We start from the raw sequence: 16,036 nt of genomic DNA on the forward strand, positions 1-16,036 counted from the left end.
TTGTCATAGGGAATAAAGCTGTAACCCCTACTAACACAAGCTCAAATTTGGCAAGATGACATACCAGGTGAAGAGGTGAGCACTGCTGGATCAGAAAGGAGAGGTAAATGCACTGCTGATGTAGATATGGGCGGGGTTGATCTTTATCTCACCGATACTGCTTGAATATTTAACAACATGTGGTACAAACACATGACTAAAGTAGGTAAACAAACCACTGGGGAGAGCTGCTATGCTTTCTCTCTTCTCCCCTATGCCATGGTTGCCTCCAACATGTTTGTAGCAAATGAAATACCAGCAGCAAGAGCACAATGCCTTATGTACCCATCGATGTGCACTACTCGAGGAAGATTCCAGGGGAAAACGGCAGCATTGAGATGGATGTCCAAGACGACATTTCCTTTTGAAGATAGCTATATAAAAACACTAGATATGATGGATAGGTATTGGAAAAAAGACCAGGCTATAAAATACTTAACTGACGGCCTACAAAAAGGAGAGACAAAAACGATAACACTAAGAATTGCCATGTCCTAAGTAGGGACCCAATGAAATAGGAGGAGAACCAAGATGCTGGGAATGACCAAAGATGCTTGTGTATGGTCAAGTATACACAGCAGAAGGATGGAAAGAAAGTGTAGTAGGAAGCAAAGCGCACAAGCTCCTAACAGTTCCAGTGAACAAAGTACAGGACGAAAGCTACAAATGCCTAAAAGAATGGGATGCAAGTGCAAAATGACTGACCTGGGTGGAGAATAAAGCTAGATCAATGCCCATAATACCACTGAAGAAAGCAGCATTATGTTTCCAGAATGATGGAGCAGTAAAGGTTGGAGAAAAAAAAGACTGCAAGCAGGCAGTTAAGCGTCCAGGCATGAGGGTTGGGATGGCAGTTTCAATGGATCATTATTGGGCGTGCGGATCTAAGGCTCGGGAGGATAGCTCAGCGGCAACGTGCTCGCCTTGGAAGCAAGACGACACAGAGCTGCATAGGTTCGATCACCGGGTCCGTGCTTAGAAACCTCTGGGTATTAAGCGCGTTATAAATAACCTATAATATCATAGTAAGGCATATGAAAAGCTGCCAACCAACTGGGAAGGTGTATGCTCGCTAGTGCACATCAATACCCGAGAACTAGTGATTCCACAAAAAGACACCTAAACAAAAGATTTACCTAAAATGGACGCTGCCAGAAGAAAGAAGAGGTCAGAAGAATTGAGTAGGGAAAAAAGGCAGAACTACATATCGGCGGCATTAGAAGCCTCTCTGGACGACATACCACCTGAACGCTGATTGTTCAGTAGAAGAGAAATATTCTTTGGATCAGTAGTTCCAGCTGTACAGACATACACAAAAGCAAAATGGCTCTAGATAATGAGATGGGAGCTTATGCAGACAATAGACTCAACAGTAAACGGCTTCAGGGCCATAAAAGAAGAGCTCCAAGCAATAAGGTTGATGGCCCTCCTGAACAGATACGTTCTAGATCTTCTCACAGCGACGGAAGGAGGAGTTTGCGCCAAGATCGGGTCCTCTTGCTGCACGTTCATGCCAGCAAATGATTAAGCAAACGGAACACTAGCTCAGATTGTCGAAAAATGTATGCCAAAACGGAGGAAGAAGCGAAGGTTGCAGGAAAAGATAAAGGCTGGCTATCGCATATATTCTCATGGATGGAGAACGGTCTAAAAGTATTACTAGCAGCCTTGATACTAGTGTTGTTGACAATTTGTGTGATAAGGATATGCATAACACAATGCAGGAAGATAACAGAAAAGACAGTAGGGATGAAGATATTGGTAGATAATAATGGTGGCGGAGGACAAGATAGTAGAAGCTTGAAATACAAGAAAGGCACAGATAAAAGGAGTGCCCACTGTTCCCCACTGAAATGATGGTATTCAACGATTCCAACGACTACAAAAAATATTGGGCTAAATGGGTATGGTGCAACCTGGAAGGAGAGTGCCATTACAAGACATGGAGTTTAGATGACCATGGAAATTACTATTAATCATTAGCATCCAAGACAGGCAAGCCCATAATCCCCAATTTCCAGGGCAAAATACATATCAATACTACAAAGGTAGGAATGGAGGGTAACTATCAGAGAAATTGTGAATTTATATCATTTTTAATAATTCAGTATAGCCACATACTGCTGGCCAATGACACATACACGTTAAAAAACAAATGAAAAAAAAAACAATCAATCATAACGTTTGGTACAAAAAAATATAATACAGTGTGAAAGACAGGAGGAAAAAAATGACAAAACAGTAAAGCTTATAACAGATTATTTTCCTGTTCAGTAGGGTTTCTCAATAGATAACCCTCTTGAATCACAATCTGATTTTTTAATCACAATCTGATTTGATGTCACTAATTTTACATCAGACAAAGCAGGCATGCCGAGTAACTGTAAATCATGGTCTCGCATTGAAAAAAAAATATTATGAGACTGACAGAAATAACCCTAGCTTCCAGTCTACTAGGTGAGAATCTCAATTCAAGTGATTGTCTTCCAATTAATACATGTCTTGAGCTCCGAGTGTGGGGGACAGACCATTCTACCCAATCCTAGTTTCAACTAAACCCTATTGTGGGCTTGTTTTTAATGCCATCAAGTATGTGCATGCTATACTGTAAACGTCATGTTAGGATCATCCGCAGTAACGTGCTGCGATGACCCGTGGGTCACATATGTCAAGCAGCTAACCCAAAGCTGCACTTAAAGAAGCTGTCTGGGGCAGCTGCATATTTGCACTGCCGGGTGGAGCGAGTGGACAGTACTATAGACACCTTGGAGGAGTAGCAAAAATATGGCTACTAAGGGCTACAGTGAATAGGTTTGGAGATGTGGTTGGCAGGCCGACCAGAGGGGGGACTGAAGAGAGGGACCCTGGAATGGCCCTCCTGTCTTCTATTTGTATGACAGCCCAAAGAATGAGAAACGAGAGATGCCAGACTGTTTAGCCAGCCCCTGGGAGGGCAAGTACATTCTACCTATGTGAACAGATATTCCCTTAGACAACCATTGAAACTCTATCCAGTTTACGTCTTCATTGACACAGGTGCCACATCACTGTAACAGGTTGACTAATGATAAACATCCAGCCTTACTGACGTCATTAGAGACACCACGACATAGTAAAATTAGCCACGAAGCAAACTTGCATCCCTGCACGAAGTTACACAGACATGCATGTGCACACACGAAGAACATGCATATACTGCTCTGGAGATAGAGGACAGAAACATGTACATACTGTTAGCACCTTTTTAATTTCAGTAGCCGAACCCAGAAACGCAAGGAAGCAAGAGTCACAAAAAACAAGCTTGCAGCCGCTTACTGCAACTAACTATATGGGCCTTCAGGGATGCATAAGGAACCTGGAAGAACCAAATACTACTAACCCCGAGAGAAAGCAGTACAATAAATATATACATACACACACAGAACGACTGTTGTGAAATTGCATGAAGCCACAGGCCTCAGAATAAGGAATGAAGAGATGCAGATTCTGCAGTACAAAGCGAAGGGCCAGTGCTCGCAACCAAGGACAAGGGCGAGTGGAACATTCCAGACTCCAGGGGCGAGGAGCCACCTGCAAAGCAACTGAAGAAATCCTCACTAATTGCAGACCGAAAAGCTCCATTTTGAGGTCCTCACCCTTGTGACTAAGCCAAGCAGAACAATAGCCCTTTACCCATGGTGGGAAGAGATGCTGTTCCCAGCAAAGCAGACAAGAACTGATACATGCATTACCCAAGAAACATCGCAGTCTGCAGGCACTCTCTCAGCCAAGGTGGATATACCAGTGGCAACGACTGGGGGACACAGAGCACAATTCACAGAGCGTTTTTCAATGGGATTGCACCATTATGAAAGGCTTCCGTGAATCAGGCCCACAGTCTGTCTCATTACCCTTATAAGGTACACTGAGTGCTGGGAACAGAGCAGCATCCCAGGCCTGAGGAGACCCGCTCCAGCCAATCACGGAGTACAAATTCTGGGGTGGAGGGTAATGGGTAATGGCCAATGGTAGACCTGACACCTTGCAACAATGTAATAGTTTTTGGGGAAGTTTCAGGCGAAGGCACCTGATATGGAAGGACCAGTTAGCTAAATTATATATGTGCCTGCTATAGGTACTACCACCCCAGCCACCCAATAGAATAGGCTCTTTTGGGAAAGGTCACAAGTTGTGATGCAATTTGTTAACAAAAGCCTGTGACACGGGCCCAGGAATGTGATTGCTGGAGATTTTGATTTCCTGTACAATCCCCGGCAGCTCAGATAATAAAAAACAGTTTCAAGCTGACCTTGGCTGAGTCCTGCGTCATTGCCGGGGGACGGTTTGTTGGGCCTGGGCCACTCTGCTGAACAGTGTCTGTGTAGCACAAACCTCGGTCCTCTGGCATACTTTTACACAAGCCCTATGCAGAAATGCTTCTATGACTCATTCAGCCTTTGTGGACGCAGCAGCTCTGTAATACACACTTCCCACCGTATAAGACACACCGAGCTCAAGGTGCAATCACACCTCTATATCGTGTCAATATACTCCACTCGGTTTCCACAATCACTTAAAGCAGTCTTTAGCATTACGCCATCTCTAACGTTTACTCTCTGCAGAAGCTTCACTGGCCATCATACATGTATCTAGGACGAAGTTGTTATGTATTGAGATCATCTCTGGTATCAACCATCGACAACCTGCAGATACAGCCGATTCTGGTTAACTCCAGACCCGACTCTGCTGGACTGTTACCACCGGCCCCAAACGAGGGGATTCGGGTAACCCAATACAAGCGTTCAGCAAACACTGGACCGCATGTACTACTCACCCCATGGCCTACCACAATCTAGCAACAACAGCTCGCAGCGGCAGTTTGTAAAAAAAAAACAACCCGAGACCGACCCCACCTTGCACATGCAAGTCAAAACATACAGGCAATATAAATCAATGACACCAGTCATCGAAACACAAAACTAGGGTCTGTGCAGCTATTGTATTTCGGACAAAGATACAGTCAAGAGAACTCGTAGTAATGACAGCTGTGCACTATATAAAACACATTGACATGGTAGATCCAATAAAATATCATACCTCTCAACCCGGCATGGTAAGTCTCCAACGAGTGCGTTCTAAGTGAAGTTTATGGATGTTGCGTTCTAATTAAAGTTTATGGATGTAGAATTATGATGAATTAGGTTTGCTTGGAAGGCGATCTCATAAAAGTCTATGAGAGGCATTATGGTGGGGACGTAAGAGCAAAATGGAATTAATTAGAGCGGAATTGGGAGGTGCGTCTTTCTTTAGTGCCCAGTAAGCCCACATGAAGAGTATTTTTCCTCCTTTCTTTTATTTACTGGTCATTGGCTCCTATAGTTCATTTCAACGACCGTACTTCTGTTGTGTGCCTCCCCTGGTGACTTAAGGTGGCTGGATGTTTGCTTTCACTCCATTGGCCCTTCCAGCTTTTTTTGTAGCAGAAAGAGCCCCACCACATACTCGCACAGTGACACACATCCAGCCACAGCTTACCTATTTGCCTGACTCCTAGAGCCTCCACCAGCCCTGAAGTAAAGCTCACAGACACTTCCGGGTCCCCAGAATATGATGTCACTGATAGGCGCAAGTAGTACCATCCACGACGTCTTCGTATTCATCTACAGCAATGTTTCGTACGTTGTTGGCTATCTGCTTTGAAGCCATAAAAAGTGGACCGCATTTAGCCTAGACTTAGACTCTTTAATGGAATTCTGTAGGCATCACGAAGCTGCGGATCCTTATCATTCCTATCGACTCCATAATGTATCTTTCCTTCTAAACCACTGCAATATGGCGTCACTGTTATAATCACGGCCGTTTGCCATGTTTAGTATGCCTGTTTCCGCTGTCGTCAAGACGTGCCAGCCACGCTGTTTGGAATGTGACTGTGTGGCTGTCTTATTCTTCGTCGGGAGTGCGAGAAACTATAGTAGAATACATTTTCTCTCTTGGTATTGCTATTCTGCTCGCGGGGCCCTGACTTCAAGAGCGCCTGAGCCCAGGGCCCCGGGAGGAGTCTGAACAGAACTGTGATGGGGAAAATGAACAAGCTGCCTGATCGGTAAGAGAATCACGAGTGTAAGAAGAGGAGGAGAGTCTGTATGAATGGAACGTCGCATTCCTATAGGACCGTCGCCGTGGGGAAGGGGAACGGGGGTTTATACTTAGTAGTAGGTCCTTTGACCTATGCGCAGATCTAGTGGATGTTGTGTGACGTTTCAAGTTTTTTTGTGTGACATTTTGAGGGAAACTTAAAGCGGCATAATCTAAACATTTGGTGGTTAGTGTCCCGCGAGCTTGCTGTGTCTAGAGTACAGCGTTAACCCCTGCATTTGTCCATTTGCCTTTATTACCAATTCGTTCTTTGTGCATGTTCCTTCACTGTGCTTCATTTCTACTCGAGCAATGAAATTGGCATGACACAGTATTTCAAATGGCAAACTTGGCCGCAGTTTTATTTTCATCACAACAGAATTATTGTACACGTTTGTGACTTCAGTCTGCAAGTGTGGTGCTTGCTCCATGTCGGATCTCCTTAGCTTCCCCCTATACTTTTGTATAGTTTCCATAGTAGGCCCCCTACTCCGCCGACCCTTTGCACCTGAGCCTATCCTGCCCATGGAGGTGTCCGTGGGTGGGGAGAGCGCTGTTTAATTTTTGGGGGAAGCTGAGCCTTAGTTGTTACCACCAGACGCCCTCGCCGTTAGGCCCCCAAGAGGCTCTGGTCCGGAAGAGCGAAGACCCATTCCGGTTTCCTTCTGGCTCGTCCGGAGTCTATCCTTATGCTTGGTCGCCCAAACACCGCCCATCCTGGCCATCCTGCGAAAGCGACGTCCAGGTGTCGCCCTCCTCCCCTTCCCTTTCGTGGGTGGGTGGATGGAAAATGAAATCCTTCCTTCAGCACGGCGAGTTGTCGGCAGGGTCCCACTGCAGGAGCGAGATGTCTCTGCAGTCGGGCCCCGCCGCCTATAAAGAGGCTTGCCCAGCCCCCTTCCTTTGTTTCGCCCTTCGCAGGCTTCAGGGTTTTTGGGCACCGTTCTGCCCCCTTACCTCCCTTTCCCAGGGGGAGGGGAAAAGTTGCTTGAGACCCCGCAGCGGTTAACGTGCTGCCTCCTCCATTTTGCTTCGGGTCTTTCCCGTCGTCAGTGGCATAACCCCTGCATTTGTCCATTTGCCTTTATTACCAATTCGTTCTTTGTGCATGTCCCTTCACTGCGCTTCATTTCTACTCGAGCAATGAAATTGGCATGACACAGTATTTCAAATGGCAAACTTGGCCGCAGTTTTATTTTCATCACAACAGAATTATTGTACACATTTGTGACTTCAGTCTGCAAGTGTGGCGCTTGCTCCATGTCGGATCTCCTTAGCTTCCCCCTATACTTTTGTATAGTAGGCCCCCAACTCCCCCGACCCTTTGCACCTGAGCCTATCCTGCCCATGCAGGTGTCTGTGGGTGGGGAGAGCGGCGTTTAATTTTTGGGGGAAGCTGAGCCTTAGTTGTTACCACCAGACGCCCCCGCCGTTAGGCCCCCAAGAGGCGCTGGTCCGGAAGAGCGAAGACCCATTCCGGTTTCCTTCTGGCTCGTCCGGAGTCTATCCTTTGTGCTTGGTTGCCACAACACCGCCACGCCACTAGGTGGGTTACCGCCCACCGTGGCTCCCCTTCTTCCTGTCCCTGTTTCACAACTCCAGCAGTTTGGTACAAATGTTCCAGAAAAAAGGGCTCCAATCCCATTGCCGGTATGTGCACCTCATCCTTCAGACAGTATTCAGGATTTTTCCCATTGCTCAGGCCGTGCCTGATTTGGTGGAAACCTCTGCCCCTGCAGAATTTTGCCACAGCCCCATTCAATTTCCTCCTTGATTTCTCAACTGCTGAATGGTTCACGGCCCCCCTCCATTCTGCCCTGGTAATCACTTCTGACCATATAATCTCCGTTTCGCCCAACTGTGCCGAAATCTCCTGTAAAGAGAGCGTAATGTTCATCAACCAAAACCCCCCTCCCCCCTAGGCTGGTCAAGTCATTCCCCTCCCCCCCCCCCCCCAAGTGGATTACCAGCACCTCCAGGCTTCTGTTGCCTACCCAGCATTTTACGCAGCAGCCCCTGCAGCTGCGCCCATCTCATCCCCGGCACCCCGCGCCACTCGATCCGGAACTCGCCGGCTGTCAGTTCCTCCTGCTGCCGAGTCCAGCGCGCCTTGGCCCTTGAGACGAACGAGTGCCCCACACGGTGCGCTTCCTCTTTCCATGCAGCGCTGGGGAATGAGAAGTGGAGGGAATGGCATGGTTAACTCGCATCTTTTCTGGCCTGATATATCTTTTGTAACACCCCGAAGACCATCTTCCCAACCTCTTGATCTCCTCTGCCGCGGATGTGGCGGCCCCTTATTCGAAATGAATGTGTCCCAAACCGGCCCTCAGTTAACCCCATCTAAGGCCCTAGCCCATCACTTTTTTAAACTGGAAGCGGCTTTATGCGGACCTGTCCCTGTGCAAGAGCCACGGTGCCTCTGTCTCTGATGGCTGCTGCTGCCGGTTGGAGTTGGCCGCCGCCACTGGGCATACTCTACTTTTTGTATGGCCTGCAGCGATACTGCCGCCCCTTTTCCTTTCTGATCGGTCTTTGATCTTCTCCCATAGATGACCACCTGGGAGCTGCCCACTTGTACATCCCTTAACCGAAAAAACCTGTTCCCCTTGCCATCTTTATTCTCCGGCACCAGCTCGCTGACCCTGAGAGCCCCAAAGAACGCCACCGTAAAGGCAGCCGTGAACAGTACCCTCTCGGTCTCGCCGTTACACACGGTGTCCAGATATTTAATTAACCCATGTAGTTTTAAAATATCAATGGGTCGCCTCTCATCTGGTTTTGGTACTGTTTGCTTAGCCCAGCCTCTGCCAGCGTGATGTAGTGCTCCTTGGTGGGGTCCTTCTCCCCCTTAAGCTTGGCGTAATGCGCTATGGCCGCCAAGTGGTACCCTACCCATGCTCGGGTCTTCCCTGTCTTCCAGCCCACAAAGGCCCGTACCGGGTTCTCACCCTGAACGCCTGGTAGCACCTCTTCTCGGAATTGCGTAAAACGTTCCCAACATGCCTTGTACCCCTTAGCCGTACCTGGCGCCAGTGCTGTCTCTACCAAGGAGCTCAGACCCCCCCCCCCCCCCACTCCTCCCCCACCACTGCTCCTCGAACAGGGCCATTTCCTTCCTTGCTTCGGGGCAGCTTTCCCGAAACCTGTCCCACTGTAAACGAGACAGAGAATCAGCGGCTGTATTTTTTTATACCGGGAATGTGCCATGCCCTGACCTCAATGTTCAAACTTAACAGACTTTTGGTGAGTTCCCTGAGTAGCCTTAGCACCCTCTGATTGCTCGATGACCCTGTGTTGATAATCTGGACCACTGCCAGATTATCCGACCATAAGGCCACTTTTTTGTTCTCTAGGTGTGTCCCCCATTCCCCCCCCCCCCACAACTTGAATGCTACTACTATGGGGAGCAGTTCCAATAGCGTAATGTCCTTTTACACACACCCGATATCTTACTAACTGCAATACCTGTCTCCTAGTCTGTTGTAAAGGCTGCCAAAGCCGTACTTGATTGGGTCTTGTTAACCGATGCGCCTCTTCATTTAAAATACAAACCATTGCAAACCCATTAAAATCTCGACCCTGGAGCCCACAAGCAGCCCCTGACGCGGAGCCGCCTCTCTGCTAACATTAACCAATATGCTTAATTGCCAGCATTTTCTCGGGGCAGACCCGGTGCTGGACCCTGGTCTGGTTCGTGTTGTCCCGCTCCCCAGCGGGATGATACTACTTCCGCATTTAAATAGCAATATGAACATTCAGGTAACTGTGCGCTGCTTATTCTTGTTGCACCGCTGGGTTTGGCCCTGTCGGGATTCGAACCTGTGTCCCTGGTACTGCCCAGCTGTCAAAGTGAGAGCTCACTCCTGTCATGCAGCTCTGTTTAGGTGCTAGGTTCTGGCCTCACGCGAAACGTGACTCCGTACCGCAACTTGCAATGCAGCCGGCTCTCCTTGAGCATCACAAGGGCAGCCCTCCTTCACCCGCTGCTCCCGAGCAATTTGTACCCCAATTTCTGATTGCAGGTGCCCGTATTTAGCCCACATATCCCTGTGTAACAGCCCTGCTCAAGCGTGACTCCTTTGAGGAGGCCATGATTAACCCCCTCGCCAGACCTTCAACCGCCATGTGAAAACTACTGAGCCTGCGGTCCTTACGGTCCTAACTCCCCCATGGCCACCTTAATCCCGTATTTTAGGGAACCTGCTATGCGCATCCGCTCCCAACGTGGTGAAGGACATCGTCTGGCCATCACGCAGGTTAATGCCCCATGACTGTAACGTAGGTGATCGTAATTGTGAACCCTTCTGCTCGTGCCGGAGCTGAACCGAACCATAATACCCCGTACACGTTCTAGCTCTACCTCCATCCATGCTGCCACCCGTACGCTGCGTTGCCCTCTTGCTGCCACTGTAACGTGGTGCCTCTCCCCGGTAGAAATTATGCCGCCCCTCCTGCACCAGGTGAAGCCTGATATTTTGAATAAGTGGTACACCAGCCGCTCAGGGCACCCTGGTTATTGTTTCCCCTGCATACGGCCTACCTCTACGCGCTATTGTGCACTAAGGCTGTTCCTCCAATACACTCGCAGTTGCTAACTGATAACATCCCCTTCTTAAACAAATGTCGGATTTGCCCAAAAGTTTTAACTCCCAAAGACATGGCCCATAATATCGATTTTAGAGCCCACAATACCCCTGTCCCTACAACATTTTTCTAAGCACACCAGTGCCCTAGAAACCGTGTGTTTTTTTTTTTAAACCAAAAGGGGCCTTCCACCACGCTGTGCGTGACCTCCAAGGAACTCCCTTTTTCCTGCATACCTAATGCGCAGCCTCGCGCCAAATAGCCAGCAATATAACCCCACGACCGCACTGGGAATGCGCCCTGTGCTCAAAGGTTGACATGGAGCATACATTGTAGCGACCCACCTTCATAACACAGCAACGACCATCCGCACCCCAAGATGATTTTACAGAAATCATTTAAAGTCTATCCAGCCACATTATAAATGCGCGAACGCATTTCCCATGAACCAAGCCGCACGTTCTAAATAACTCTACACTTGAAGTCACTGTGTCACTGTTTGCTTCAAATTCCCCGTCCGATGTCCCCCCCCAACTTCTGAAACTGCAAGGTACAACGTGGACAAGCATCCTAGTTCATATTCATGTGATCACCCTCGACACATGTTCCCCCCCACTCATCACCCGCCGACTTACGAAACACCTCGTGTGTGGCGGTGGCCCTCGCTCAATAACACTTTGTGTCCGCCTTTCATTTCTGACTCCTCACAGTATGTATACAAATCTTCATATATGGGGAGACATCTTCACAACTTTAAGGTGTTGCCCCGCATTGATAAACTGCTACTGGATGATTCCAACTCGCACCTTACAACAGCGCAGGGTAATTTCGGTAACTCATGTCATGTACTACTTTGCCGTTCTATGAGCTGTTTATATCAGAAGTGCTCCATAGCTTTACCACGGCCTGCCGGTTGGTTACATTAAATCGTGCCTTGTACAATTATACGTTCGTCCTGTAGCAGCAACAGCAATCCCCTGCACCACTAGCCCAGAGTTCGCAGCTGGAAATATCGCCTGATGCCAGGGCAGGTGGCAATGTGCTATACACGCCGCAGTACAAACTAAAACAAAACCTGGTAGTCCACCAACACTCCAATATAGCACAGGACGCTGCCAGTGATGCACAGACGCCATGACCTATACTAATGCAAGCCCCCCTACAAATTGTAATACTGAAAATCCTTAGCTCGCATGCTACTACACAGGCAGTTTACCATCATAATATTTGCCGGTGCCACAGGCCAAGGTTTCATCCCCCTGAAAGTACATCCTTTCTTTTATCAAACAGGGCTTGCTAGAGCCTTTTCCTACGTTTCGTACCACTGTACAATACAACAGTTACAAATCTACGCAATCCAGTGCCACTCCGAATGTTCATTCCAGTAAAGCAATAAGTTCCAAAACAAAGGCTTAGCGTAGTGTGCATTTCTATAGCGCTATGAATTGTTACCCACAGTGTGTGGCACTCTTATCGACATCGAAAGGATGAAAGGCTGAGTTGGGCACTGCCTGGATTCGTACCTGCGTTAGCGATGTCAAGAGCTAGTGCTCTGCTCACTGTGCTACTTGACCGGCTGGACGGGAGGCCTCGGACATTTGGCAGAACCCCGGTGGAAAAGTCTGTAAATATGCACGTAGGGCTATACTCCATGGAACATCCTGAAAAACCAACCCCCGCTCGCGTTATCTCCTGCCAGCCCCGTGCCAGAAGCCCGTTTTGGAGAACAGGCAGTGCTTCCAACCTATGTTTCCTCTAGCACCATCCTCTCCGTGATATCTGCTTGGCGCTCTCCTTTGCCGCTCCCTTCTCCCTCGGGGGGCCATGACCCGATGCCCCTTACACGACCGGAACCGCGCACCATGCTGGAACCCAGGCCAGGGCAGCTCGACGCTTTAGACTCGCACTTACTTGGAAAGGACAAGATGCAAGTCCAGCTTTCCTTACTAAAGGGCCTCTTTAACACTAGAATCCACTATTTACTTCATTATGCGTGCATTTGCTGTAACCTACACAACAGAAAAATGCCTGCGGTGCATGGACCTCGCGGCAAACGCTGACGCCCCGCGCCGACCCCCCCAACTGGAGGAAATGCCTGTGGCCTTCAGGCCTCGCGGCAAGGGTGGCGCCTAGCTTCCCCCACCACTCCACACCCTACCTTAGTAAACCTGACGAACTCCCGAATCGACACCCTGTTCTTTCCGCCTCATGCAGCTGGGTTCCTTCCTGGGCTGGGATTTCTGCACCACTCCCACCGGACCGCTTCCTTCGCCATGACCCCCGAACCAGGAGCAGGAAACTAACGGCACTGGCACTCCAACACGACCTCCTTCCTTCGTTTCCCAACGAAAACCTTCTTCCATGACGAGTAGAAACGAAATCCTTCCTTCAGCACGGCGAGTTGTCGGCAGGGTCCCACTGCAGGAGCGAGATGTCTCTGCAGTCGGACCCCGCCGGCTATAAAGAGGCTTGCACCGCCCCCTTCCTTTGTTTCGCCCTTCGCGGGCTTCGGGTTTTTTGGCGCCGTTCAGCCCCCTTACCTCCGCTTTCCCAGGGGGAGCAGAAAAGTTGCTTGAGGACCCTGCAGCGGTTAACGTGCTGCCTCCTCCATTTTGCTTTGGGTCTTTCCTGTCGTCAGCGGCATATACTGTGTTGTGGCCTTGTAGGGATGTTTCAACACCAGGATTTCAGTGACTCTTACTTAACAAGGACTGTAATTAGTTACATGGAAAACACTTGCATGCACTGTCCGCATCGTTGTTTTAAGTACAGGTAGATCCAGCTTTGAAAATGCTAGCACTCCACATACCCCCCTTTTCCTGAGAAGAATAATGTCCTACTCTGTCACAAAATCCTCATACGTTTTTCTTCCTGCACTGTGGTTGGCCAGCATCGCTCACATCAGTGGGTGGTTGTTCTTTCTCACCTCCATCACTGCTTCTTGTGAGTGTCATTTCGCCTCGTACCACTTGCTCTTCCCTGAGATCGACTCAGCATCTTTCCCTTGGCTCACAGGCCGTTCCCTGTTCTCTTCTCCATTGGTGACCTCCTTCCTTGGAGAGACAGTGAACTACTTTTCACCGCAGTACTTTCTCCAAGCCCCCCCCCGCCCTTTCCATCTTCTGTACACACGATTTGTGCCTTTCCTCATGACCTTGATGGTTTCACTGTAGCAGGACCCTGTCACTCGGTCCTTGTGAGGTAGGCAGATCTTAACCCGATCTCGCTCTTCTACCTCAGTCCTTTGTGCTGCGCTGCGATTGTCACGCCACTCTTTACTGTGGTCCTTGCTTTTCCTGATCCTCCACACCACCTCCTCAGTGTTTATCTTGTCATTCCACCGTCCCCGCCCCCCCCCCCCCCCCTCCCTCTGGACAGACATTTATTTTATTTAAACTGCGCGTGAAACAAGTGCCCAGAGGCATAGAGGCGCCAAGACAAAACTAAAAAAACTAAAATCCAGAGGGAAGTCAGAAAGCAAGCAGATCTGGAAAAGGACAGAGGTACTAGTTAAATCACTGTTTCTAACCTGGCCTAAAGCGAGGAAAAACTAGGACATGATCTAAGGTCCAGAGGAAGGGCATTCCAGATCTGAGGTACTGCATAAGGTAACAATCTCTGTTTCACATAAGAATGCCTAGTTCTTGGGGTCTCCAGAAGGCAGGTGTTATTAGACCTCAATACTCTGCGGGTTGATAGTCGCAATATGAGATTTGACAGGTACTTGGGAATCTACCCAAAAAGGCATTTGTGAGTAATGCACATCACGCGGAAGGTGATTCTGCCACAGACAGGGAGTCAATGTAGCACTCTCCTCACCTCTGTAACATGCTCTCTCCTTTGCAGACCCGCAGCAATGCATACTGTGTTTTGTACCACCTGCAGTCGTGTTTGGAAATGCCAAGCTGAAGACTAGAGCAATAATTCGGTTTGGCTCCTATACTTGCCCGTGTAACCGTGGCGCAGTTTGGAGATGAAAAGAAAGGGCTGTAGCTGAACCAGTAATTTGAGATGGTAGCAAGTACTAGACACAAAACTATTAACCTGTCCTTTCACGGATAGCTCTGTTTGTTTGTTTTATTTATCAAGCGCACCGAACCTAGAGGTATCTGGGCGCATTACATGGTTACATGAGGAAAATAACGAAAACACAAAGGCCGTATTTACAGTAAGTCACAGGTATATACAATGTTTCATACATATATCTTGATCCAAGATAGCCCCAAGTGTCTTAACCTTTTGGCTGTGTGGGGATGTTACAATCTGCAATTTTAAAGGAAAGAAACTCTGAGCTGAGCTTCCGCAACTGCGTAGCGGTACCCAGCATCATGAGCTCTGTCTTAGAGCTGTTAAGGGCGTAGCTTGCATCCATGTTTGGAAGTACTCGCAGGTGCAGCTCAGGTTAGGAGACAGTAGCATAGTCACCCGTGGCGCGGTGTTACAAAAATTCTTAATCAATCAATCAGCGTAATTGGCGTATAAAACACCAAGTTAATCAATCAAGGGATGTGTGAGGATGTTAAAAAGGGTGGGTGATACATTGGGGCACTAACATAGATGCAGCTCTTCTGCCTCAGCATGTGGGCGACACAATGGTGGGTCCATTAGGAGTGAGCCGGTATGCGGCCACTGCCTCCTTCACTATCTTGTATCGATCCATACCTGATGCTTTTGCCAGTTGAACGGCTGCTTTAATCTATTAATTTTTTCTTTTCTACCAGCCCATTTGGCTTGAGGATGACACAGGGCCGCTTTGATGTACCTTATGTTATTGTCCCCCATCTCAGTGGATGTCAACTAGACTCTGTCGTCAGCCACTGTCTTTTTAGGTAGCCCTTCCCTTTGGAACAGTGATTGAGGACATCTATCACTGTTGACGTGGTAATCAGGCACAAATTCAGTCTATAACCACTTTGACAAATAATTTACGATTCCGTACCTATGTTCACATGTCATGAATTCCAAGGGACCTATGAAATCCAACCCCAATTTCTGCCATACTCCCTGTGGGATCTCCGTAGGGGCGAGAGGTGCCTGCCTCACTCTTTCTTTTGTCACTTTTTAGGCACTCATGGCATCTTTCCATCATGTTCCTTATGTCCTGGTCCGTGTGGTATCATCAGTATGATTCCCTTATCCTCATCTCGTCATGTTGATTCCCAACTGCCAAGAATGGGCTCTGTACAGTATGATTTTCCTCGTCGCCAGGGAGGTATTACTTGGTCACCCCTGAACTGTAAGCGGTTGTCTTCGTGTATCTCCTCTGCCTCTTTACAGTATGGTCGCAGGCCTTCTG

General features: G+C 48.5%; 2 protein-coding genes across 9 annotated transcripts in view; one reads left to right on the top strand and one right to left on the bottom strand.

Annotated features, from left to right (window-relative positions):
* STAMBP (STAM binding protein) overlaps positions 1 to 5,909 on the bottom strand; it is a 675,416-nt gene extending 669,507 nt beyond the window's left edge. Inside the window, exon 1 of one of the 3 annotated variants that reach the window (XM_069618921.1) lies at positions 5,554 to 5,909. The gene's annotated coding sequence lies outside the window, so the exon portion shown is untranslated. Of the gene's footprint in view, positions 1 to 4,327; positions 4,406 to 5,115 lie in introns of those variants that run through there. The other 2 variants (XM_069618923.1, XM_069618924.1) reach the window with 2 other exon arrangements.
* A 75-nt stretch (positions 5,910 to 5,984) lies between these two features.
* DUSP11 (dual specificity phosphatase 11) overlaps positions 5,985 to 16,036 on the top strand; it is a 494,978-nt gene continuing 484,926 nt past the window's right edge. For 4 of the 6 annotated variants that reach the window (XM_069618926.1, XM_069618929.1, XM_069618925.1 and 1 more), the window contains exon 1: positions 5,986 to 6,121. In XM_069618926.1, coding sequence (XP_069475027.1) covers positions 6,093 to 6,121 — 29 coding nt within the window. In that variant the 5' untranslated portion in view covers positions 5,986 to 6,092. Of the gene's footprint in view, positions 6,122 to 16,036 lie in introns of all 6 variants that reach the window. The other 2 variants (XM_069618930.1, XM_069618928.1) reach the window with 1 other exon arrangement.

Source organism: Ambystoma mexicanum, chromosome 10 (genome assembly GCF_040938575.1).
Source record: "Ambystoma mexicanum isolate Mex_15411 chromosome 10, UKY_AmexF1_1, whole genome shotgun sequence".
NCBI classification, from domain to species: Eukaryota; Metazoa; Chordata; class Amphibia; order Caudata; family Ambystomatidae; genus Ambystoma; species Ambystoma mexicanum.